General features: G+C 37.3%; 1 protein-coding gene across 2 annotated transcripts; it reads right to left on the minus strand.

Annotated features, from left to right (window-relative positions):
- On the minus strand, positions 1-27834 carry AP3S1 (adaptor related protein complex 3 subunit sigma 1). 2 transcript variants are annotated; one of them, XM_054285499.1, is made up of 7 exons: positions 27703-27834; positions 25609-25700; positions 22926-23037; positions 14621-14692; positions 10431-10538; positions 7474-7515; positions 1201-1289 (listed from the first exon to the last, which is right to left on the minus strand). In XM_054285499.1, the coding sequence occupies exons 1-6, from the start codon at positions 27769-27771 to the stop codon at positions 7480-7482; spliced, it is 489 nt and encodes a 162-aa protein (XP_054141474.1). In that variant the 5' UTR covers positions 27772-27834; the 3' UTR covers positions 1201-1289; positions 7474-7479. The 2 variants fall into 2 exon arrangements, with proteins under 2 accessions (XP_054141466.1, XP_054141474.1); XM_054285491.1 differs by lacking the exon at positions 7474-7515 and having other exon boundaries at positions 1-1289.
- Between the last annotated feature and the right edge of the window lie 148 nt (positions 27835-27982).

The following is a 27982-nucleotide window of genomic DNA, read 5'->3' on the forward strand; positions in this document are numbered from 1 at the left end:
TATTTTTATTATTCATTAAAACAGACTTGTACATCACACAGAGCTTAAAAGCATGATTATAAAAAACAATCACTATCCCCCTTTGTGTTTTTTAAATCACAGAAGAGTTTAAGAGCTGAGCAACTTACGCAGAGGTGATAGCACTTAGATTTCTCTCAGATCTTGACAATACTATGTGTCTCATAAATCTAATTCTCAAAGCAGAGAATCACAATGTCACCAGGCACAGAGGCCCTATTAAAGTATCCCCAATTATCTTTCCAGAGTGCCTTTCTTTATCACATTATTTGATAGACTCTCATGTACTGGTTTGAGCTGCCCAAATATAAAGTCCTCAGCCCATTCTGTGCTTCTCACAAGACAGAGCAATCACAGGGCCCATTTTTTCCCCTAGACAAAGTCAGACCATCAGTGAAAGTCTATCAGATTGTGTAAGTATCAACATGTATATGTAAACAAAAATCATCAGATCTTCGGTAAAGGCAGTTTTTCCTTCAGTATAATAATGAACAGCTTTTGTGAGAAATGTAAAGAGCCAATATGTTCAGCATAATACCCCTGTGTAAGCCCTTCAGAGATTAAACTACAATATCAATGTCTGCTACAACAGTATTTGTCAACATATAGTCAATTGGCTCCATGAATAGGAAATAATGTGGTTTATTGCAAACAGTAGACTTCAAAAAACAGGTATTTCGAAGTCCAGTTTGTTATGATTTTATTTAACAAAACATGAGTTAAATGTTTTCATGCAACATTTGCACTTAGGTCTTAAATAATCATGACAAACAGAAGTAGTTAAAGAACACACTAATTATAGACTTTGGTGAATATACAAAAAACATCAGCATTATAGGTTATACAAAGTAAAGAACATCTTAAATACTTCCCCAAAATACTGCAGCAGCTGAGACACAGTGATATGCCTTGCAAGGGCATAGGAATGTAATTTAGAAATCACATGGGAACTACCCCTTTCCTTTAATTTCACAAACAAGACAAAAGCAACATTCAACTCTACACACTGATTTTTCAGGTTATGTCTATGCAGTACCTTGAGTTTTATCCAAACAGTAAAAGTAAGACATGTTTATTTAGTAAACAATTATGCAGTAAATCTTTATTACATTTCTTCCTTGGTATTACCTGGAGTAGCCATGTTATTTAAAAGTGGGCAGGTTTGGTACTTTTATACTGATGTCACCAATATTTATATTTCTTGGGATCTCTGGCAGATTCATATTCTTTACAGCTGAAACAGCCCGGGCTGGAGCTCCTGCTAAACCAGCCTGTATATAAAGTGAGGAAAAACGTAAGTCAGGCAAAGTCAGTCACAAGAAGGTTCACCAGCAATCTACACAGACAACTAACTTTTCAAGTATTTCCATGGTTACACAATTAGAAAAACCACATGGTAATTGTGTTTGGAATGAAATGGGTTACTTGGAAATATTAAACCAGAAAGAGAAAACAGTTCACATATTTCTCTTTATATGGTAAAACATGTAATGTCAATTGGATGGAAAAGTATGAGAGGAAGGAACAGGAGGCTTATCCAAGCACGTGTAATGTGCACGTCACAGAACAGACAGTCTCAAGGTGTTGGGTGTCCAGTGTGCTGCCTTTGCCTCTCACCTATTCTAAAAGTCCACGTGGTTCACACTTGACTAGCATTGGTTACAGGTTCAGAGTAAGTAACCTCAAAGTAACAAGGTGCTGAATGTCAGTCAAATCAATGAACACAGACACAGACACACACACCTGTGTGTGTATATATATACACATACAAAAATACATATATATGTACACACAGAGGTATTTCAAGGTGGCTTAGACTAAGATGAAAAGGATAAACACCCTGCATTTGTGGTTGATGAAGAGCATGCAGACAGCCAAACTAGAATAACCTGTTTCCCACAGTAACCAATTATACACTAACATATCTGCATCCCCTTGAGCATTACACAACAACACAGTTATGCCAAATTAAACCATTACACAGCACCTATTTTTTATTAAAGTTCTCTACTGCATGCAGTGTCTTTGCATACAAAACTAGAGCCTTTCTGTATAAACATGCAAGTTTTACAATAGAGAATTGCTGACTTCCATTTAGTTCTGCTTTTAGTTAAAGCAGCTGCCAAGTTTGCACACTGGGGTATATTATGAAATGCTAACAATTTACAGCTCAGAGGCCTGAAGACATACCAAAATCATCTTTCCCTATTGCTTCTGAAAACACCTATTCAAAACATTGTTATTTTAAGGACTATTAAAACAAGACTGTTAAGTGTTACTACTATTTTTGATGTTGTGAAAAAAAACCAGACTATTAATTTTAGGTATGGAAACGTTTCTCCTAAAAGTTCAGATTCTCTATGTAGATTTAGAATTTGCAGTGTGGTTTTACTTCAGGCTTGCCACAGAAGTGTAAAAATAATTTTTATTTTTGCAAGGAAATAAAAAAGCAGGGGGCATTTTTATAAGCAGAGCTCTTATTAGCAGAAAAAGATATCATATTACAAATTTTCTGAATAAGTAAAAAGAATTAACTTTAAATTTAATGTTTTAAAAGTAAGATTAAAAATATTCAAAAACAATAAAAATCACAGTGTAAGATTTACTAGTTTTACAGTGTGGCATCTTACAGGTCCAGTAAAAAGGAGCAATCCACAAGAAACAAAGCCAGATGCTAGGATTTAGTTTAAAAAAAGACTAAACTGGTAGAAATGGAAGATCTTTAATTTTAGGTTTTTCAAAGACTGAAGAAACCAGTCCATTTGCACACAAAGTATTTCTGAACAAGAAATACAGCAAAATGAAAGCAGAAAAAAGGTTGTGTCATATTTGATTATTAAAAAGCATTGGTACGTGACTACCACTCAAAGTATAACCCTTTCAGATTCTTGGTTTTCACTGAAATTCACTGCAAGTGCAGGGTAAAACTACTGAGGAGTGCACCTGACTTCCATGGTGTTCACCTGGTCAGCTTCACAAAAGGAGACAGACACCCCACACACTTCTCAGATAACAACTCTACTTTTTGAAGGCTATGAAAAAAAATATTTTCTCCTTTCTACTACTCACTTATATGAAATAAAGTCAAGTTAACATAAGATTTTCACTTAACATCCTACCTACTGTTCTTCCTTCTTCTCTTAAAAACATAACCCAAGTCAAAATAAAACTGATTGAAGTTTCTGATTTTGAGCTAACCCTTTACATGGAAAGGCTAAAACGTCATAAATCCCTAGACTTTAGTCATGGGATGATTCCCAGAAGAAGAAACAGAGACCAGAAAGCCATTAAGTCATCTATTAACCATATCTTCCCTGTCAAACCCTCCTATGTGAGACACGCCACAGTTGCGAAAAGCATGTGTGGCAGAGAAGATAGCTGAGAAAACTGCATCTCTAATGCTATCAAATTTACTCTTACTTTGAATTATCAACAGAATTATCTGTTCTCAGAAGAACAGACTTAAGTAAAACTCAAAAGGTGCAAAAAAGTATTTTGAAACCCTCTTTTTCCTTCATTTTCCTTAACATCACCAAATCTATCAGGCCATCCATCCCAGAGGCTCTTTCAATAGCAGCATTTTCTTAGAGGGGAAAATCTGGACCTAACACTAGCAGTACTAAGAAATGGAAGTATCTAAAATCTGAATACCCCTGAATCTGCAATAATTTAAAGGAGAAATATTAACACTGCAATTTCTTTCTATTTACTAAAAAACAGTGCAGAAGGCATGAAGATGCCCAACGCCATCCTGTTATAACTGAGAACTTGGAAATACTAATTTTAAATCAAGAGGCAACTTTCAGTGAAGTCTTATTGGATAAAAGAGTAAATGCTTTTAATCCTTTAAATTCTATTTGCAGTAATGGAAGAAAAATTCATAAAGCAAAATGGGGCAATGTAAACTGTTTTCCACTGAGAAGATGAAAATATTAATTAAAAGCAATGAATTATACTATCTACAACTGAAACAGTGGGAAACCAGAAAAGTATAATAAGTAATGACATGGTAGCACATGGCTGGCAATTCAAAGGACAGGTGCCTTCTGGGTGACTTGGATGGAGATTCTTTACCCTAATTTAATGGAAGTTATTTATTCTTAATGGACAAATAACATTTTTAGTAGAACTGGTTATTATTTTTACCTACCTGCTACTATCCTCTTTATACAGACTTACAGTCCCTGCCTCCTGCCCCAATGGCATAGGATACAATGGAGACACAATTGAGAATTATTAAATACACCACAATTGACACAACCACTGCCCTTCCACCCCCCTACACAGTCATAGCTTCCAAATTTCATGAGGACCATTCTGGATCAAGATCAGTGAAGATCCCTGACAAAACTGCTCTGATTGTCAGATTACCTCTTTTTTTGACAGCGAGATTATCTTTCACTATCAGATGCTGGAGTAGAGATTTTCAAGCTATTACATTCTCTTCTCCTGGAATTCTCTGTATTAAGTGAGTTTGAAGGATAGTGTATACATAAAATGCATGGCAGAATGCTATTTAGCACAATTAATGTCCACCCTATCAAGCACAATACATTTACACAGCATTTCTAAGAGAGAGCAAACAGCTCATAAAAAATGTCTAATGGATCAAATGACTGAAAAGCACTTGAACTCCCAAGCTGGATAACAAATACAATTCAAACACTATTATATTTTAACTCCCTAGCACTCCTTTTTAGCATGTCAGACAGTGAACTAGTAGCAGTCCTTCCATTTCTTTTACTGGAAGCGAACTGTATTTACAAACACAAAGGTACAACAAGTAGTACTTTGAGCCCTGTGTGCTTTTGAGGCATTTTCTAGAGACACCTGATTAATACAGCTTCCCCTGTAACACTGAACTCAACAAGTTCCACCTGCCTTTTTTATCATGTAATTCAGCAGGTAAGTTGGTGATGCACCAAGAAAAAACTGTTCCACTTGAAAAAACAAAACATGTAGCAAGCCTTAAACATGCAGCGAGAATGATGAATTGTCTGTCACAGCAAGCAAATGACTGAAGCAAGTGAAAGTGAAGCTTCTTAAGACAATTAATGCAATTTCAGAAAGACAATATGAATTGCACACAGCTGGTATAACAATAAGCCAATACAACACAGTTTTGCCGCAGCTCCTTTGTACTCTCAATTTCATTTGTTGTTGAAGGATGTGCTCTAATGTTGAAATGCTGCATATTAAAATTTTAGGTTCCATTATTGCAAAAAATGCTTGTAAACATGTTCATATACTTTTAGAGAGCAATACCATATATGCAAAAGAAGACACTATTTCATAGATTGACATAGATGCATTTAATAACAGGATTTTTACTCTACCGGTCCTAATCTATCAAGTGAGAAACATAAGCTGTCATTAATTTACTGAGGTCATTATTAACCACTATAGGAATAAATTTTCTTTGTTCTCATCATCATCCTTTCTTAGAATGCCCAACTGGTACCTTCATATCAAAGTGATCCCAGCAACCCTGTTTTACTCTTTAAAAAGAAATTCAGATAATCTGGGTAAAGTACTGCACATCACAAACATTGTTAATATACATATACAAATAAAAATGTTACAACTATCATCCCAAATAACTCTACACAGAGCTAGCTAGCACTAAAATAAATATATCGAAAACCACAGCCTACTGGAAAACAAAATAATGAAGGCTAACACTGCAAAATAAGCCACCCTTTTCCAGATACTTCAGAGGTACTAGGACCTCTCTGCTGCTGGTGCTTCATAGCAATGCTTCTTTTCAGAACAAGTATGACTTCAAAGCAGCAGGGATATGAAATCATGAAAGGATGCAATACATAATATAAAGGAATGATCATGTCCCCTGCTCATGAGGTTAAATAAATGAACGTAATTAGAGAAAAACCAAAATGAAGTCTGCAAGTATATCAAAATGAGGCCAAACAGATAAGAAGACTTAAGACATACTCTTAGAAATTTTAAGCACTTGAATCACAAAAAGAGTAATGGATGGGAATGATTAATTATTTCTTTGTTTGTTTTTCATTGCCAGACCCAAAAATAAAAACAGAATATGTGTGAGCAGAACACAGAAAAAGAAAAGTAGCTTTGCACAAAAAGAAAAACAAAAACAAAAAAGAAACCAAACCAAAAATCTGAGATCAAGCTCCCTAGTGTTACCAATAAAATACAGACTGTATCTTACAAGTGTTAGTTAATGTATTAGGCAGAGGAAGGTCACGTCCTTGATTTTCTTCATGCGCTGTAGCATACTTCAAATTTAGGTTAAAATGTTGCATGTTAACAAGAACTATTTTTAGCTAATACTTTTACAACTCAGTGCTACTAAATCCAATTGTGGAGTTATATTTGTTAAATCTTAATGGCATTGTAGTACACTATCCTAGGAAGATCACATAAAAAGTAAAGAGCAAAGCTATTAATAAATTAAATAAGTTTCAATTGCTTAAGATTCCACCTGTTTAAAATACCTGCAGTTTGAATACACAGAGACTTAAAACAAGTGGAAATTAATTTTCAAGTACTGCCATTAACACTGACCGACATTCAAACTGTTAAACTAAACTAAATGTTTCAAACAACAAATGGCAGGTGACATTGACCATAAACTGATACAGTCATACATACAGTCTCCTTCTCCTTCTTCTGTTCTTTGCTAACATTCATGTTCAGGGACTGCAGTTGCTGGGATATCTTAGATCAAAATCTGGACATTCGGATTATAATGACAGCAAATGTACATCTCAAGTTGAGTACATGCTGACAGCCCTTCTCATTTGATGTTCAACATCCTTAAGGCTGGATCATCAACTTTGGAAATTCTACATCATCTTTACAAATTGCACTGATAATTTTATTCTCTCTATACAGAACGATTTCAGTTTGCTGGTTTTGGTGGTGGGATTTTTAACATTTCATTCACCTGAAGCTTTTTCTGAAACTTCTCTTTGTAAGCAGGTAAAAGTTCTTTGTTTTTATCTGGAAATACTAACTGGTGAAGTAAGAGAGTTTGTATTATTTATTTTAGGTTATCAGGTACAAAATTCTCCCATCAAAGGAGTTATTTGTATTATGTCACCATATCTTATTTTGTTATCTGCGTGTTCCTTTTTTATTGACATTAATTAAGCAGGATTTTTTGGCTAATATTAACACAAGTTCATATTCTTTTGTTTGTTAACAATGATACAAAGAAAAGTTAAATTCTAAAATGCAGGAAGAGAAATAAAATAAAAAATATGATGTCAATGAAAAGCTAGTAAAATACACTATAGCCAATAAAAAGATGAGGGAACTACAAGAAACTAGCACAAAAAGTAGGCTACAAGGACTAGTATGGGTATTTTTACACATAATTTTTGAGTCTGGCCTACGTAATTTATTGCCTTTGACATCATTTTGCTTTCCCTTTTTGTTAAAAGTACATTTTTTTCTAAAAGTCAGCAATACCTTTGTCTACCTGTCCTGTCTGGGAGACTGAAAGATAAAGGTCTGTAAGAGAGAAGAATGGAAAGAGCCAGAAAAGATCAGGAGGTTCAGAAAAAAATGAGGCCCAGCTTAAAAGTCTAAATTACACGCAGTTGAACACTCCAAATGGAGAAGAGGTAGCCCAGGTTTACCTACAATACTTCCAGAAGCTCAGAATAAAATCCCAATGACCCCTCTCCCAAAGAATTCCCTCCCTTTATCACAATGATTCTTTGGCTTCAGGATTGACCAGAAACCCATTCACAGATTAACACTAAACTGAAAGCCAGGGAAATGCATATAATACAACATTTCTCAGGGTACAAATAGTTTCTTTTGTAGCCCATCCAAATAGTATTAGCTCAATCACAAATCAAAGCTAGGGACTCTCTTATAGCAGTTTAATTAATCGCTCTTGAAAATATTCACAAATTCCTCAAGCTGATAATTTTGGTCAAATACATGTAAATATTCAGACTTTTTTACTAAATTTTAACCGAAAGCCTGTTAATAAACCTAGCACATAACTAAACAAATACCTGATGTTAAATAGCTAAATTTTGCATATTACTGAAAGCCCGATGGGCACAAGACAAACTGAAGTATTTCTGAAAATGTAACTCAGTTACAGCTTTATTCATTTCATCATTTCAGCTATAACAGTAAAGGCCACTTAACCTTAAATAGCTGCTTTGTAAATGCAAGAGGCATGATGGTGGTCTAAAAGCCAAAGGGACTAAAGCAACAGTGCTGTGGGGCACAGATGGCACTCCTATATACTACAGACTACATTAAGACTACTTTCTATATTTTATTTCTTCTAATTAAAGAAAACAAAGAAGATTCACTAGTTTTGGTTTCTTAGTGACCAGCATTCAAAATTTATTAAGTTATTACTTGTTTTGATTTACAAGGATTTGCCTGTGTCTTGAAAATATGTGTTCAGGAAAGACATACTCAAAGAATTACAATCTTGATCAAAAAGACAAAAAGAAAAGAAATAGCAATCAGGAATTTTCTGCGGATATACATTAAACAAATGATTAATGATCTAAGGAAACATTTATCAAGTATTGTGATGTATCTCAGCATTACAGTAACAGTTAAATTTGAAAAGAAACAGTCACTGAACTAAGGAAAAAGAATGTATTTGTGGGGAGCAGACTGCGAAATGTTCTGCTTCATCCCAGCCACCAAGTGTTTTAATTTACCACTGCTACTTCTTTACTTTCTATAATTCATTGCTGAATGTAAAGGAACAAGTTCCTTTCACTTTGTATATACTTCAAGTTCTGCGTGGGGTTTTTCAGATCATCTAGCATCTACTTTTATACTAAAAGCTCTTAAAAGAGAGAACAACTTGTTGATGAATAACGGAACACAGCAAGTATTGCAGCTGGCTGCACTGAATCGACATGTTTCAGAAGACTTGTCAGAGATTGGTCTACAGTTGATTTGGTAACAGAATTCACATAATTAAATGCTTTCAGACAGAACTGATATGTACATAATACATGGTAGAGCACAACTGCTGAGCAAGTTCAGCTTTTGGGAAGACGACTGCATTTTTATCAAATAAGGAAAAGTGTAAGTATACAGAAGTTATTAAAATATAATAAAAATTTAGGAAAATAACTCCAAATATTCATCTCTGTGATCAGTGTTTCATTCTGAGTGCGAGAAAAACATTAAAATGAATACTTTGGACATGTTCAAAATCTACTCTAGAATCCTTTCAGATGCATATAGCTATGTATTGTGTCACATCATACCAAGCTTTTTCTTGTTTTTCACATGTTGTTGACCGGATACAGTTTGGAAGTTGTGCAAAACAAGGAATTAAATGCATTAAAAAAACTTGAGGTGGCACAGCTTGAGACTGCAGAATTAGAACAGTATACATTGTACCACAAAAAAAAAAGAAAAATTCATTTTTCTCTTTACTGCACTTCAGTTAGAACTAAGAAGTTCTCTGGGTCCTCTCCTAAAATGCCATTTAGCTCATATTTATGCCACCTGGAAGTCTGCTCAGCTGACTTCCAACCTCAGAAATTCAGTCTCCAATTCAAGCAAAGGCCTGTTTAGAAACTTGGATATTATTGTTTTGATGTATTCCTCTGTGGAATTACTCCCATCATTTAGAATCCAGCACAGACTTAGCAAAGATATATTAGCAGCAGCATTTTGACTTACAAGGCACATATGGTGACGTTAAAGGGACAGTAATATACTGTATCAAAAATAAAGTAATTCTAAGATCCTTTCTTAATCTAAATGTCTTTCCTAAACACAAATTAAACAATTATTAAATTGAAAAAGGATTCACAAAACTCTTATGTGATCCCTCACTTAGCCCATTATAGACAAATACAGAATATAATTTTTTCACTTATTGAAGACCAAAGGCTCTGATTATCAAAACTGCAGAATTCATATTTACTTTGAAGCGTCTAAAACTGGGCTTTAAAGTCTGTCTAGTCCACTTCAGTCCAATTTATTTCCTTGTGTTGCAGTATTTCTGCTGCTATTTATTTCAGGTGCTTAGAAGCATACTATCAGACAGGAATATGTAGTCTTTGAAGACACACTTCGTTTCTTCTGATTTCATTTAAGGGCCGAAGTCACTAGTCCAGCATAACAAGTAGGCTGGAATTAAAAGGTTTTCTGTAACAGAAACTTAGAGAACTACGGAAGTATCTTAATAGCAATGGTGCACAATGCAATTAGATACAAAAAGTAAAATCTAACCAGCAGTGACTAAGCAGTTTATTACTTCTAATGAAAGGTACAGCACCCTGAGATACACTGCAAATTTTTGGTACTATAAGCAGGTAGCTTATACTATTTAGTTTGCTATGAAGGACAAAGAGCATTATATAGCATGCATTTACTATAACCCCTGTTTTTAGTTTAGAAACTACACAGTGCATCACTCTTACCTCAGATTTCTCCAGTTTATTTTGAGCATCAATCTGAGTGACAATTTCATTCATATTGGTCTCCAAAACCATTCCACCCATAACCATTTCAGCCAATATATTATGGACCTAAAAGACACCAAAAGAGAATTTAAAAATGCAAAATATCCTACATACAATCTGAAAAAATGGTCTAGGTACCTTGATACAGGGAAACATTCTGTAAGTCATTTAATTAATGTTAGCACTTAATCTAAAGGCAGTTGGAAACAAAGCTCATAATTTCATATTCCTTTCTCTAGTATCTTCTTTGTTCACACCACTTACAAACATGCTAAGAAACTTTCACATTCCTCTTTTTTTGTTCCCATTTTCTATCCAATTATTAGAGTTTGAGTTAGCATCAGCAGCAGTAACACCTCTAGGAAGCAGGTCCTACAAGACTAAACAAATTGCTCACAAGTAGATGTGCAAACACTCCTCTGGGCTACACTTGAGAAGGAAGAGACTCTGCTGCTCACCCATCATAGATCCCAAGATTTGGCTCAGAAGTAGAACTGACATTCCCGAGACACCTGACAAATATGGAGTCTTCAGTATCTACAGCTAACACTGACAGCTAGGACTCAAACTGCAGAAGCACAGGAAACAGTTGAGGACATTGCTGAAATGGGTATGTTTGAATATATCTCCTCCCTGCAGCCCTGACTTGAGGATAAAAACTCTGGTTCATAATTGCTGCCTCAGAGTCTGCACTCAAACCATAATAAGACTTGGTTTGGGTTTTTTTCTTTTTAAAAAGGCATCCTTCTGCACACTTACTAGTAAAAATCCAGAGTTATCATGTAGTGTATAATATTTTAATAGTATATTAGTATTTAAATCTGAAGACAAGGAGTATTTTTCTACTTTTCAGAAATAAACATGTACAATCTGGTATCTCAAAAGCATAATTTTAGCAACTATTTTGGACATTCTCCCTATTTCCCCATGGATTGAGGATAGAAGTAAATCTTTAAATCAAATAATCAGGAGGTAGTACATCAAAAACCAACACAGTCCTTGCTTTTGTGTCATACTTAAAAAACAAAATTGAATTTGTTTCTCTGATACTTTTTAGTGTATTTCTAAAACAGCCCTTCTTCAGGCCCTTTTGTGCTCTTCCAAAACCTTTCCTCCTATATAGTTGTTACTCCTTTGCCTCCAGACTCTAGAATATTTAACTTCTTCCTCAGTGCAAACCACTCCATACCTTGGGTCATGCTTATCTTTCTCTGTCTTTTTTCCTACTTTCAGAATGCAATAGTGAAGTCTAACACACAGCATTTAAAACATTCAAAGCATAGGTGGCTTTAAAGAAGCTGGACTATTTTGTCTTTCCCCACTTTTATTCTAAAGGGACAGCTTTCTAAATAACAGCATTTAATTAATTTTATTTGGTAATCTCCATATGAAAGGAAAGCACAGCTTAACTAATAAAGTTACATAATCATCATAATCCATTGACTCCCTCCTCTTAAACACATTTGCTCATATGTAAGCAGCAGCAAGATAAAAATAAACAGTAACTGTTTTTTCTTTTCAAATTAAAATTCATTGCATATACATATTAAATGTACAAATACACCTTATTGTCCCTATCTTTTCTTATTTAAAAAAAATCACTATTATTGCCAAGAAACAACAAAAACAAAAAAATCATTAACAAAAATGCAATAAGTGGAAATGAAGTGCAAAAGAGGCTTCAATAGTGTATTAAAAATAGTATTTAAGGGAAAGACTGAAGGCACAACAAATAGATATCTTATATTCCAAAAGAGATCTGACTGTTGAGAACATCAACTTTTTAAATTTTGAAATTGCTGTTGTGTAATAACAACTTTGAAGTGCTTTTACAAAAATCAAGAGTGCTTCCTATTTACATTTGATGCACTCTCTAAAAGTAAGAATGCACATTCTAAAGAAAAAGGAATTTATCAAGAAAAAAACTCTCTCAGGAAAATTTGGCAAACACATTTTCTTGTCTTCAAGAAATTTGATTCTGAATGGTTCACTCATCTGGTTAGATAATAAACTCTTGCAAGAGATCATGATACTCCCAGAGATATTTCAATAGGTGCCAAAAACCAGTGAAAAAAACAAAGTATTCCCTTACATCCCTAGCTGAATATATTCTATTATTTTAGTTGTATAATAGCTTTCAATGATGCCTTTTTCATCAGAAAGCATTAGGCTCTTGGACTCAGTAGGACTGAAATAAACCTGCCCCTCCTCATCACAAGATATGTGAAAACGTCTTGCTCCAGCTATAGCAAGTTTTTTGGCTGCCTGTAATACAGATGAAGAGAAGTTAAATTCTCTTCTGTATGAACTACACTCCCCAACACCCCAAGTCCTCATCTGCTACAACACATTAGAAACAGTCATTCCACCTATATTCCATTCTCCAAATGAATTCATCATACTCTATCAATATTCTTGAATAAGCATCTGTCTTGGCTCCGGGTAGCTCTAAGTCACTGCTGAGTCCTGTACAATTATAAACACCTGATGAGCATAAATATTTCCTTAGAGAAATACCACACAAAATACCACACAGCAACAGCGTTGAGATTACATAGTTTAACTCTCCTACATGCCACCTCATCTCTTTACAAGAAAAAATGTTGGTTTAGGCAGCTCTCACAAGACAATTGCAAGAAAACAACCTCCCACAGCTCCATCAAGAACTGAAGGCACAGAACAACTCTCATTCAAATAACTCAGCCAATCCTCACTTTTCTCAATATCAGACCACTCAAAATACAAATATTTTAAAGATTTCACCCCCAACAGCACCCACACACAAGCACCCATTATAACCAAGACTGTCAAGATCAAGCAGGAGCAGCTGCTGTTCTTCCCTTTTTGCACACTTGAAATATATTAACAAGAAAGAGAAAGTCAATGCATTAACTCTGAAGGCTCAGTGCATTATGCTTCTTGACAAGTTGACTGTATCAGCAGTTTAAAGAAAATTTAACATTTTAATTTAATTCTCACAGATATGTCTTCCTGTTTTGTTCTCTGACCTATAAGAATATTGATGAATTTAAACTGGAGGGGAAAAAAAAAGGAAGACTCAAGATGACACCAAATTAGTCACAGCTGCCCAACTAATGCTACTGTTCAGTTGGTGGCAGCCTTGCCTTAATACAGAAGTTCATGTCTCTATATTGGATTCTTTTGTTCATTTACACTCAGGTTAAAAATCACTGCACTGGTTAATGTCACATTCAGAGCTTTTTAACTCAAGGTTTCACTGGCTTTTATTGTGAAAATGTATTATTTTTACTAGAGTATCTAACTAGTATTTTGGGTTCTTTCAGATACCTAACTTGGTATTACTTTCAGTCTGCTTTTAATAACTTACTTTTCCTTTGACATCTTTTGCTGTTGATACAGAAAGATGTTCAGATGGGGAGAGGCGACTGCACAGAAAGCAATGGTAGGCACAAAATGCAACTGAAGGAATAAATTCTATATATTAAATTCTCAGCATTTTAGGTATTACACCAAGAAATGCCAAAGTCCTTTTAAATGAGGGTGACTATAGTAAAAGAATTTCTCTAAACTAGATTAGTAAGTACAACACTTGTTTCTTATAGCTGGGAATATTCAAACAATATTGTTTCTAAGTGTTTGAAAAAAGACAGTCCATTTTGAGATTTTAAACACAATGAGCCACACAGCATTTAAATTACATAATCATAGCATATTAAATGCACCTTCTGATCCAACATTTGACCAAACACCATCATGTTGATTAAGCCACAGCGGCAAGTGCCATGCTTCTTGAACACCTCTGGTTATGGTGTCTCCATCAGTTCCCCAGGCCATCTGCCTCAATGCCTGACAACTCTTTCAGGGAAGAGGTTTCCAGCTTGAGGCCATCTCCTCTTGTCTGCCCATGGTTACCTGGGAGAAGACACCAACCCCCCAATTACAATTTCCCTTAGGGTGGTTGTAGAGGGCAGCGTGGCCCCCTCAAGCTTCCTCCTCTCCAGCCTCAACACCCCTGCTCCCTCAGCCCCACATCACAAGACATACCATCTAGACCCCTCATCAGCTTTGTTACCCTTCTTTGGAAAGTAAAGGAGAGTTTAATATCAAGTATCAGCTGAAACAAACATATTACTTGATAAAAATATTACAGGATGTCATCACAGTACCTTGTCTACATGGAAGATTAAATCCAGCTCACAGACATTTTCAAAACATTTGTCTAGTGTTTCCACAAATACCTGCAAAGAGGGGAAAAAAGCACCAAAGGTCAATCTTAACAAAAACTCTGCAGTTCCATTAGGTGTGAGGTTTGAGAAAAGCAAATACAGAAATTAAACACCGGTCAGATCTTAAGGCATTAAAGGCATCTACCGAAATTACGTGGTTAACATTACGTCAAAAGTATGTTATCTATGTAGAGGACAAAACTGTATGCACAAGCCAATTTAGGTTAAAACTGCTTAAAGTCACACTGTTTCAAAAAACAGACACATCTTGAAAAACCAGTAACATAACCTACACTATAATTTTCTCAGCTGTGATTTAAAGTACTCCTTCCCATTTCATTAGAACTCAAGTATAAAGCAAAGAAAACCAGCTTTTCCCATCATTGTTTTTAGTAATTACTGCATTGCAGGCATTTCCTAGTTAACCACACTGTTAACTTTGCTGTTAAGTGTCAACATTGCTCCTTCCAAGTGCAGGACAGTACAGACTCACTGAATCCAGGATGAAAAAGGCATCTGTCTTAATATCACACCTCCTGATCCTGTCAGGCATATTACCATATAAATTTAGAAGTCTGTAATAGGTCACACACAGGCAAATAAATCCTTCCTGAATCCAGAATATAACAGCATAAAAATCCAAGTAGCTACTGCACTCCAGCCACTGATGTTCCCTGCCAGATATGGTCTGTAGATCACCTTCCCCTGGGTGTTTCTGGAACAGATTCCTTGGTGTTTATGTTTGCACCTTGCTACACCAAGAGCACCTGATCCTCACTTAGTCTGGATAATGAAATGATGACTGCACTTGCAGTCCTGAAGTTCCCGAATGCCAATCACCAAGTGCTTGTGGTGAGTGCTATTAGAGACTCCAGCCTTAGAGAGTTGTACACACAGCTCCCTTCGTCCAAGGGATAACTCCTACGGACACGGGTTATGTCAAGATCTCTCTAAGTTAAATATAAGATTGAGCTTAGGGTCTTCAAAGCAAATTTCTGAAAAAAATTATTGATCTTTTATTAATGGCATGAAAATAAATGGCAACTTGTTGGAAATTTTAATTAGTTTTGTATGTTTCAAGGCCATTTTCTCACAACATGTATTTAATATTATTTATTAAGCTGTCACTGTATGCAATTTTTTATTCAATTCTTAACTCAAACATCCTAAAGAAGCAATATGGAAGACAAATACCTCATTTTGACTCTCTGTTCCACATGATTTATGAACCCCACCTTAGTATTTGAGAGGCACCAGTTTCAAACTGCCTAGGTCCAGGCACAGATCTGACACAGATCACAGAATTGTTTAGGCTGGAAACCTGAAGATGAATGAGTCAAAGAGGTAAGCTAGCACTGCCAAATCCAGCTCTAACCCAAGTCTCTGAGTACTACATCTAGATGTTTTTAAAGCACCAGGCATGGTGACTCCACCACTTCCCCAGGCAGCCCACTCCAATGTCTGACAACCCTTTCAGTAAAATTTTTTTTAATATCCAGTATAAACCTCCCTTGGCACAAATTGTTTCCTCTTGTCCTATTTTTAATTTCTTGGGAGAAGAGATTGAAGCATCTCTATAACCTCCTTTCACATAGTTGTATAGAAAGATAAGATCTCTCCAGTCCTTCTCTCCAGATTAAACACCCCCAGGTCTCTCAACCATCACTCCTTCTAAGACTTGTGCTCCAGCCCCTTCACCACTCCACTGCCTTTCTCTGGTCTTGCTCCACCCCCTCAGCGTCTTTCTAGTACTGAGGAGCCCAAAACTGGACACAGGATTTGAGGCACGGCCTCACCAGTGCCCAGTACAGAAGGAGAGTTGCTGGCCTCACTACTGCAGATCTAAGCCAAGCTGCCACTGGCCTGCCTGGCTGCGTGGGCACAGCTGGCTCATGTTCAGCTGCTGCCACCCAGCATCCCCAGGTCCCTTTCCACTGGGCAGCTTTCCAGCCACTCTGCCTCAGCTTGGAGCGCTGCAGGGACTGCTGTGATCCAAGGGCAGCACCCAGCATTTGGCACTGTCAAACTTCCTACAACTGACCTTGGCCCATCCCTCCAGCCCGTCTGAATCCCTCCAGCAGATCAACATTCCCACTGAGCACAAAGTCATCTGCAAACTAGCTGAGGGAACACTCAAACCCCTTATCCAGTTCATTGATTAAGATATTAGAGAGGCCTGGCCCCAACACTGAGCTCTGGGGAACACCACTGCTGACCAGACACCACCTGGATGTAACTCCATCCACCCCACTGTTTGTGGATGCAGTCCTGCTTCTACAGACATGTATTTATATCTACCAACCCAGGGAAATAGATCTGCTTGACATCACCCATTCCCAAGTGTCTACCTCGCCTTATCAACAAAGATTACTTTCACATCTTAATTGCTGATCTTCAGATCCTGCTCCAACTGAAAAAGAAAGAACGATCACACACTGCCCTTGCTATGACTACTACTAATAAAGTCTTTAAAATGCTGAAATCAAACTATAAATTAATTAATGATGCATTTAGACTATCCTTTAATACCAAAAATACAAATCTGTCACTTAAACTATGAACACAGAGCATATTCAGAAGCAGACACGGGACAATAAGGTTTGGTGACCAGGTAACTAAGAAAATGAATATGCTTCTGTTAAATTATGCTGAAGCTAAGCAAAGCAGGGATTTTTCTTCAAGCAGTTGTTAATTCATTGCAGTAATAACAGTCTTCTGTAAAGAAGGGATGCAACAAACAAAAAAAACTTGTATGTTAAGTAGAAAAACTACACATTTGACAACGTGTGGTGCAAAACAAATCACCAAAGATGTTCTCTTACTTTCCTTGCACCTTAGGAGAATGCAGTTACAAGAACAGTGCTGTTTGACATTAGCTGTAAGAAGAAGATTGGAAACAGTGTAAATGCAACCTCCGTCCAATAGTTTTACTTACAAGAGCTAAGAGTTTGACACTATTCCTTATATAGTCACCAACTCTGCACATGATCACACACTCTGACATCTGTCTAGTTCCTTGGAAAACAAGGGAACCCATTAAAGACACAGGCAAAATTAGAATCCTAAAAACACCCTCCCCCCCACATGTGTTTAGTAGCAACATGCCAGCTCACACATCAACAACACAAAAGTTTAACTTTTGTGACATTCTTCCAATAAATAAAGCTTCTATAGCAGCACTTGATTAATTGTTGGAGCAGTTACTTTTAAACCTCTACCTATTACACAGCAATCCCATCACACACTAAACAAACTCACAAATCTCTGCTTAAAATGCATGACCAGCAATGCACAACAAACATTTTTTAATCTAAGGGAAATCAGCTGGCACTAACTATTCCTTCACAGAGATTTTTCACTGACCAGGGATTTCTCACAGAAGCTTTGGAAATTTCCCCCATCTTCCATTCATGATAGCAAGCTCACTCAGAATAATCCCAGAAATTACAAGGTCTACATCTATTATAAATTTTTATATTATAAATCTTTTAAAACACTAGTCAGCAATGAAAACTAGATTTTTTACAGTAACATTTCTTGGCCTGTTTTAAGATGCCTGCAACAATTGAAAAGGTAAATAAAATCAGAGTCACTTTCATCTGAATTTTAGCTGAGTCAAATGAATTGCACACTGAGGCAAGCAGTGCTAAAATTTAAGTACTTCAGTAATCACTTCAAATGCTGCAGACTTGTAGATCAATAACCTGAAGAGAAAACACATCAATTGCTTTGACACACACACATATCAGTTCAGATGCACCATGTGATGTTACAGGAAGAGTAACATAAATAAAGGAGTGAAATAGCAGGAAAAAAAGGATGCATGCACAATTAATTACTAGCTCCCCCTTGTGCTTCATTTTTGAAATTATAATCTTTTATGGTAAAAAGAAAAAAAACACACACATCTCCATGTAAGTAAACAGAAAACATTAAAAAAAATGAAAACCCCAAAACCCTTATACCTTTCTTTTGTAAGAAATATGCTTTAATAAAGACAGATACACACTGGGAGCATAAATTATCTAAAACAAAACACAATATTTTCATTGAATATATGCAAGTCTGGAGCTCTCTCTACTCAGCCATATGTCAAAACAAAACATCACCTTTTCAATGAAGGGCTTATTTTTAAAATAAGCAAATAAGACAAAATTGGAGTAAATCATACATTAGTAGGAAGATAACAAGGGCAGCAGAAAACTCAGAACATTTAATCAATTAAATGCATTGGAGCACAGACAATGTCAAATACTAACAAAAGCAGGTACAAAAGATAAGCTAAAAACAACAGGAGTAACTCATACCAAGAATATCCCCTTCTTCTTCCTTACCTGAACAGCAATGGTAAACCTGAGGACACAAGTAATTCAATCTGCCCTTGGAGAGTTCTCATCTCAGTCATATGCCTCTCTGTTTTATATTTAATTAGCATAAAAGCATCTCTGGTCAGGATCCTTTATTCTTAAGAACTGAGAGAAACATGTTACACAAAGTGCACTGCACTTCCCCGTACCTTGAAAGGCTCCACTGAATTTCCCATGGAAGACTGATCTCTCACAGATTCCACTGCTTGCTGACTCATTATGTCTTCAAAGTACAGCTATGGGCCAAGACACTCACAAATTCTTGGAGCTGACAGAGGCTCTTAGGTCCCTAACATAGTTAAGGTACCACTGTAAAGACCCTTCATTTCTCCCTTATGCCAGTTTACAGCTAGTTGTGTTTTCACACGTATTTTTCTTCCATGCAATAAAAACCTTATACTTCACAGGCTAACACAAAGATGCTAAAATAGCGTGACAGAATTTACAGAATCCAAAAGACTGCAAAACCTAAGCATAGCACAGATGCTGACCTATCTACCAATCCAAGAAAGCAAATATAATAAAAAGAAACTTGTGTTTATATTTAGGAAAAAAAAGGAAGAAAATGGTCAAAAATAAACAAAGTGAATTTGCCTTTCGAACGAAGAAATCCAAGTTGAAGACAGTATCAAATCTGAGGCAGAGTCCATGATTTGTAATGCATAAAGCATATTCATTAAGCCTGATTCAAGAAGACTTACCTGTGAAACAGCTCCGACCTAATGGAGGGATAAGTGGCATTCACAAAAGTATCTTAAGTATCACAACAAAAACTTTCTGCTGAGAAGAACTGCAGACTACCATATGTAACCCAATCTCCTATGCATTTACCCAGTTTACATGACAGAAACCTCCAAAGTGCTAAACTGAGTTCTAGGTTTCTTTCACCAGTTTACTTTCCATCACAAACTACTATATATATCTACTTACTTAGTCATACACTATATGTATGTCATAACAAAGCCCAGATGTCTTACTCCTACCTGTGTTATCTCTGAACTACAGTAAACAACGATGTATAAAAATGGTTCAACACTTTCAGGAAGAAACAAAGCTTATTTGCTCAATCCAACATCCGTGTGTATATCCTGTTAGTCTACACTGCATGTGTAATTGACAAGTAATAAGAAACTTTCTGAGGGCCCTCTTTCAGTAAAAGGTACATTATGATTGCTACTGCTAAGAGGATTAAACAGATCCTTCTTCTGAGCCAGTCTAGAAATTACAAATATTTAATTAATCTCAATACTCTTAATATTTAACATATCTCTAATACTCTATGCTATAATCAAATGGTTGAATGACAATGTGTAAGAGAATTCTGAATCCTCAACAGCTGTAGGTACTGTGGTGAGACTGTATGATTTATAAACAGAATTATACAAGTCAGAAAACCAAAATATTTTTATAAATGGAAATAGCATTTTTATTATTTCAGTTTCCTTTACGCAATTGTGTTGACATGTAATTAAATACTGGAGCATTTTTGGAAACAATGTGAAATACAAAGACTAGGAGATCTTAAAAATCTACTTAAGTATTTTTGGTACCAGAAGCAAAACATTATAGAGAAAAGTTTAAATTCTCTAATTCAAAAAGTTTGAATATATAATCATGGGTAGTAGTAAGGGCAAGCAATTTGCTTCAACATTTGAACGTACAATTCAGGTTGCACTGTCTACATATGAATATGCTTCTTTTCTCTGTTCATAAATATTTTGGCTCTTCCAAGTAAGAAGACACAATATGTGACAGGCAGCTAAGCAACCCTGTACAACAAACTGCTAGGACAGGTAGAACCATCATGTACCTTACTTGTTAACACTGCACTGTTCGGATACTGCAGAATGTTCGATGACCCAAGATCATGTAAGAATACAGATGGGAGTTTTCCTGCCCTCCTATTCCCACAGGCACTCTTCTGGATCTACTGTCCGGAACAGCAACATTGGAGCAGCTGTTCTGAACAGCAGGAGGTGTCTGTGAGAAGCTATGCAGCTTCAAGAAAGGCCTGCAGGGAACTGGGAGGCCTTAGAGACACACAGTGTTTCCACAGTGAAATAACCAATTGATACAGTCCCACGTGTCAGGACAGATTTTACTTATGCAATAAATCAATTCTCTTGATGTGCAAACTTTTGAAAGGCTTAACAGTAAGTTATATTTACTCTTTCCTAGATATATATATGTATGTGTGTATGTAAAAGAGATCCATTTTATGCAATGACATAAATCTCTTAATGGTGTGAAACTGTTTTTTGCCACATCTGAGTTCACTAACAGTGAAATTGTTTATTTGCAAGTTTCAAGTTGGAAAAATCACTGATTTAGTCAGAGGCCTCTTGACCTAGGAGCATTCATATTACCAGACATGGTAATTGTTACTAGGTTGATAACAGACATATTTGGCAGTTTAAATATTGGTAACAGCACCAAGCCTGCCTGAGTTTAAGAAACATTTGAACAATGCTTTAAGGCACATGGTGTGATTCTTGGGGGGTCCTGGGCAGTGCCAGGAGTTGGACTCAATGATCCCAATGGATCCCTGAGTTGGAAGGAAACCGTACCTGGAAGCCTTGCAGAAGACATTCTGTTTGAGGTGTCAGTGATCTTGAACAGGTCATGTCTGCTCTACTGGGCTGAGTAGGACAGATCTTCTTAATACAATCTATAACCTGTGATGTCCTTGGCAAAAATGAACTGTAGGAAAGGAATGTACTGATTCTGACTAAGAGACTGTTGCATGTTTAGGGGTTAGCCATCCACATAACACAACCTGAATAGACACAGAGGCCTGTGCTGTGCTGCAAAAATTCCTTGGCCAAGGGATAAACTCAGCCAGCTGACTGTAACAGGAGCCTGCAGGCAGCTCCCACGTGGTACCAGCAAGCATGCCACCTGCATGGCCTCACCATGACCCCAAACTACAGCAAGAAGTTCTCCTGAAAATATCCTTTAGCAAGAGCTGTTTTCCTTTGAGGAAATTATATCATAGCTCAAAGATTCAAAAGAGGGAAAGATTCTCTCCACAGACAGGATCTGCGCTGCCCTGCACACTGTGGGAAAACCCAGCTGGGCTCCACTGGGTGCCACATGAAGGTGGCATGTCCAGCACCTGAAGGGCTGTAAGATTTACCACCTACACTCATCTTCTCACTCTGCTCTGCTAAGCAGTTTTCTTATTAAACCATTTGTGCTGTTAAGCCTTTCTCACTGAGAAAAAGAACGTAGGCTTATGGACCATCTTCCTCCCCAACAACTTCCACCCTACCCGTCCCAATTCCCCTGGAGCAGAACACACACCTAGGGGAGCATTTGCCCTCCTTTTCTAAGGCATACCTGTCAAAAAGCTCATGAGCCACAAGGAAAGTTTAATCCAAAGAAGTTTTGGACATATTTATGCATTATGCATTTATTGTGAGTATACATATGCATGCATCTATGTGTGTGTGAGTCTGGATATATATTAATATACATAAATATATACATATACATACAGAGCATTGCCTGTCAAAGTTCTCATGATCCACACTTGCATAGCAAATGTTTGAACTGCGCCACTTTTACCTGCAGCAAAAAAAGGTCTTGAAAAGCTAAACCAAAAACCAGTTTGTGCTCAGGAGGCTCCCAAGAGTTTCCTCACTTTCCCGTCAACTTGGACAACGACTTTTCCAAAGACAGCCCAGAAAACTGTAAACAATCTGAAAATAATACTCAGCACTTCTTGGTATGTTCACAGTATAAAAGCAACCTTCCAAAAAAAGGCAAGCAAAATGTTTAAGTTCTAAGCTACTTTAGAGTTGAATTACAGTAATTAAGAATTAATAAAAAGCAAAAAAAAACCACCAAAAAACCACAAAGCAGCAAAAAGAACTTACTTGTATGAGGTCTAAAATACCAAGCTCACTTTCTGAGGAATCCACACAGAAGACAAAATACAAGGTGGCATAGTGTCGGTAAATTAGTTTGTTATCAGATCCGCCTATTAATCTAAAGTGGAAATAAAACAAGTAAAGCTTAGTTAGCATCTCAGGCTAAGCTGAGCAAATCCTCACAGTAATTTCAATTAACAGGAGGCCTATTATTAACAGCTAGAGCTACATTGCAACTTTTATTTTGTGATATAATTCCAACAGAAGACTAAGTAATAAGACAGCTCAATTTACATTTACCAAACGAGCAGTTATTGTTATCCATATGGATAAAAAATGACATCAACCTGTGCACCTTTTTATTAAAATCAATTCAAACAGATCACAAAAAGCAGGTATTAAATGTACTTTCATTCCACACTAGCAGGCAGGCACTGAACAGGGATTAATCTGCTTTACAGATTAACAGGGTATGCCTATGAATCCCTCCCTGACCTTCTCAGAAGAGCATCAAGACGGGAAAAAAAAAGAAATCTGCAACGAAGACTGGCATTTGGATTACCAAAAAAGCCTTAAATTAGGTTTATGATCTGTTTCATAACAAAGAATATGTAACACTTGTGCTACAAAATATCTGATATCTTGAGAAATAGGACCATACTTCAAGCAGTAATTTATGATGCAATGTTACAGTCACAGAAGCAATTATATTTTTATGGACTCACTAATCATCATGGCACTGAATGAGAAGAGGTCTAAAGAAGTATGTTCTTCCATTCTTCTGTTACGGCCTTCCAAGCAAAGGCATATAATGCACAGGAGATCTACCTCAGACCACTGACAACTGCTTTGAGCTGTAAGAGGTCCACTCCCAGATAAACAAAACTACTTTTTAGGCTGAACCTATATGGCCATGACTGTTGTGACTTTTCCTTACCTCTGTACCAGAACTCAATCACCCATTTTGTGCAACGTAACTCATCCCTTTAATTTTTGTCATTATCACAGAGAGAGAATACACAGATTTAAAAAAAAAAAAAAAAATTTAGGTCACTTGTTTAAGCAAAGTGCTCTGCATTAATGCTTGGTAGGGAGCAGGGATGGCAGTAAGGAAGGGGAATCCTTTGTTTCTGTAGAGCAGGTATTACATTTGTGCATCAGACAACACTTTTACAAACATATAGGACAGTGGAAATACCTAGCAATTGAAGTTTCTTCTTTTGTCATCTATTTATCCAATTCTTTCAAATACTTCATACTTGCAGTACACATAGTTCTACACATAAACTGTTGAGGCCTTTGGATAAACTGCAAACTATAAAGTGAACCCTGTCCTGAAAGAAAAAAATACTGAAAAAAATACTGAAATGGTAATCCTGTAACTGAGCAGTAGGGGGAAAGCCAGAATTCTGTTCTCTATCTCAGTTTATTCTTGTTAAGCAGCTGTCATTTTTAAAAAGCTCCAAATGTCTTCTGCCTCTCACTTACAGAATTCAAATCAGAATGCTTCCAGCTTGAGATCATCTCCAAGAACCTGATGATAGAATCATCAGTTGAGTAGTCAGAAAAGAATAATTTAGATTTAAAAACCAGTATGTAAAAAATCAGGAATCATTTTGAGCAAGAAAAAAAGACAACCTAGCTGATATGGTACAGCTAAGCATTTAACTGACTCTGCACACAGTAAATCTAGGCGTTAGAAGACCAACTTCCAGTAACCAGAAATTCCTATAAATATAATATTTAACAGACTGACAATCTCCGTCACAGACTGGAGATAGTGAGCTTATTCCACCAATTCGGACCCCTTCTTCTAGAGGGTGGCCTTTTATCTATTTACTCTTGAGGGCTAATAAATACTTCAAAATAAAACACATCTCCATTTCAGAACTTCATCAGCTAAAGCAAGATGACAAAAACAATGAAGATGATTCAAAAGAGATTTTTTTGTGTATCTTACAGAGACAGAACACCTAAGTCTCACTTTCCTCCTACCTTGCTTTTCCTTTATTAATAAAATATCTTGGTTGAAACTGTACTAGTTAGCGTATTTAAAACGTTTTTTTTTCTTCCCAGTTCATGGAGCAAGCCCAAATCCTGATAAAAAGGCTGCGGAATCCTACTATAAAGGCTGTCTGCTCAAATATTAGGAGTTCAAGCCAAAGAACAGTTACAAAGTATTAAATTTTCTAGAGATTTAGCTCAGTTGGTCAGAATATGGTGCTAAAAACACCAAGGCTGAGCTGTGGATTCCTGTACAGGCTGTTCAATTCAGACACCTTGTGGGTCCCTTCAGAATATTCTGTGACTCTGTGAGTCAGTGGGTATGGCAAATGCCAATGCCTCTTAAAATGTGACCAGCAATCTTCAGCTTGATTATAGCAAAACAGCATCTGCCTGTTCCTCCCCCATCTTTGTATCTGAAACACTCATGGCACTAGATATAGCACTGTGGCTATTACAGCACAAGGGAAAAAATTTTTATTGCCTAAGACATTTTGGCACACATAGCTATGCTTCAGTTAGTAAAGAATATGCACACTTGCTGCAGAATGATATAATTCCTTGTGTATCAACAAATCTCAAGTGGCATGGCATTTACACGACAGCTGTGAAATGTTGTACTGTAATCAGGAATAAAAATACTTGAAAGCCAGTATTTGACATTTGTTTCAAACTTGATACTTACAGTCCTCCTTCTAGGAAATTACAGACATTTTCATCACGTTTTGATACTAAATGGAAAGTTTCTCTGATAATTTGTTGCTGTGTGTCTTCACTCTGTGAAAGAAAACACACTTTGCTAAACAGGATTGACAATGCACACAAGACTGTAAAATAGAAAGTATGTCAGCACTCTCAAACTATCTACTTCTGAAGCCTTAAATCTGGCAGTTAATAAGACATGTATTGTTTGTGTCATTTCAACACAAAAAGCCATTATTTACAGGTCGCAGAAAAAGGTATTACTGAGAAATGTGAAAAAGTGATTGTTTTTAAGAAACTTCTGTAAAAAAAATAATCTAAAAGTAGGATTTTTAAGTAACCCTGAAGTGTTCTCGAGTACCTTGAATTTTTTTGTATTTCCAAGGTAGCCTGAACTACTTTTATCCATAAACTGAGAGTAAAACGAAGTCCCCAAAGCATTGAAGAGAGCAGGGAAGCTTCAAATCCCACAATATCTAACATTTCCAGAAATACCCTAAAATACAAAGGCACCATGAGCAACAGGTTCTCCTAAGCCATGACCTTTAATCTTAGAAGATCAGAAACATCACTTCTGAGACTGAATTCTTCTGGCTCTTTAGAAACTTAATTTTTAACTTTGAAATTATGGCCACAGGTCTACATTCTGAAAGACAAAATGATGACATGTATTTTAATTGCCATAAATTAGTTTCTTCTACCTAAATGCAAAATATTATTTACTTCACTTTACGCAGTTTCTGTTCTCATATGAATCAGCTGAAAAAGTTAGAGTTAGTATTATGAAAGAAGTAAGTACCTCTTTCACAGATCTGACTGAATTAATCCCTCTAGAAAGCTGCAGAAGCATCCCCTCACAGAAAAAAGCTGAGATTTGCCTCCAGTACCAGTGCAATTGACACTAAAGAATGCATAAACTTCAAAAGATCCACAAACAAATCCACATTATTGAAATCACAGATAAAAATACAATCTATATGATTGCGTCTGTTTCTGCGCACCATAAAGTTTCTTACTTTAATTTGCCATTCACATTTTCAAAACTTCAAAGTATTCTGTTTACACAAACACATTACCCTACTTCAGGCATTGAGAAATTGTTCAAAGCCGAGTTATGAAACTAGATCAGAAAGGTTTTACAAGAAAAACCTGGTATCCTCTGGCCGTCTGTTCATCTCCTTTCCCTTCCACCTCAGTCACACAAAAGAAGGACCTGAAATAGTTACACTCCTTTAATTCAAAACCTGACCGTGCAAACTGAAGGGACACAGTCATCATTTCTGCTCTGAGGTGTGCAAGTAAGATACATCCCTTCCAATGATCTATGAGTTCTCTAATAACCAGAATTGCAAGAAAGAGGTCACAAATCCATGTAACTGCATTGCTGGGAAACAAGTTATTTGTTTACATAACTTTTAAGAAATGCCAACTGTTTTCTTGCACTTTAATGCCTAAGCAGACCTCAGCATATTTGCTAGGAAATACGGTACAGTACGCTCAAAACATTATCTTAAAATCTCTTATCCTTCAACTAAATCACGAGTTTCCAGTGCACCTTTCCATCTAGACTGAGCGTCTGTGCTGCATTTTCATTGTGCCTGCCATCTACCATGTCCAAGAATGCTCTTTTCCAGCTCCTTACGTGTTCACGTCATCTGCAATTTCACAGTGCACCGATTCTTTCCGAGAGGAGAGGTTCTCTTCCAGAGCTGCCCTGCCCCGCTCCGCCAGCCCTGCCTGCACAGAGACAGCAGCCGGACTCGGGCCGGGCAGCGGCGCTCACACGCGGGAGAGCCACGGTGCCGCTGGACGGGACTTCCTCCCTCCCTCCCACCTTCACCCCGGAGTTCCCAAAGGCAGCTCCAGCGAACACACGACCGCCTTTCCCCGAGCTCTCCTCACGTACGCGCTCTCAGCACCGTCCCTTTCCCCCGGCGCTGCCCGGGCCCGGCGCAGCCGGCAGGGCCGTGCCGGGCTGGGGACCCTCGCGTACAACCCCGCGGACCGGCCACCGCACGGCCCCCCGGCCACCGCACGGCCCCCCGGCCCGCCCCGCTGAGCCCCGGCCCGCCCGTACATAGCGCTGGTAGAACTTGGAGAGCCGCGGCTTGCCGTGATTGTTGAAGATGAGGATGGCTTTGATCATGGTGGGGCGGCAGCGGGGGCCGGCGGCGGCCGGACGAGCTGTGCTGTGTTCCGTTCCCGTTCCGCTCCCTCGCTCCCGCTGCCCAGCCCGCTCCCGCTCTCGGGCCGGTGCCGGCGGGACGCACGCACCACGTGACCGGCGGGGCGCGGCCGCTGCCGGCGGGACAGCTGGCGCCGCACGCGACGCTCCTGGAGTGTCACGTGACGGGAAA

This window comes from Melozone crissalis, unplaced genomic scaffold, assembly GCF_028551555.1.
Source record: "Melozone crissalis strain CALT ecotype California unplaced genomic scaffold, PUWL_Pcris_2 ptg000005l_1, whole genome shotgun sequence".
NCBI classification, from domain to species: Eukaryota; Metazoa; Chordata; class Aves; order Passeriformes; family Passerellidae; genus Melozone; species Melozone crissalis.

Excerpts from the sequence above, each read along its gene's own strand:
- AP3S1 (XM_054285491.1), bottom strand. The coding sequence starts at position 27,771 with ATGATCAAAGCCATCCTCATCTTCAACAATCACGGCAAGCCGCGGCTC. Across the intron at positions 23,038-25,608 it reads AATTTCCTAGAAGGAGGACT|ATTAATAGGCGGATCTGATA; the intron begins GTAAGTATCAAG and ends TTTCCACTTTAG. Across the intron at positions 14,693-22,925 it reads GTATTTTAGACCTCATACAA|GTATTTGTGGAAACACTAGA; the intron begins GTAAGTTCTTTT and ends CCCTCTTTGCAG.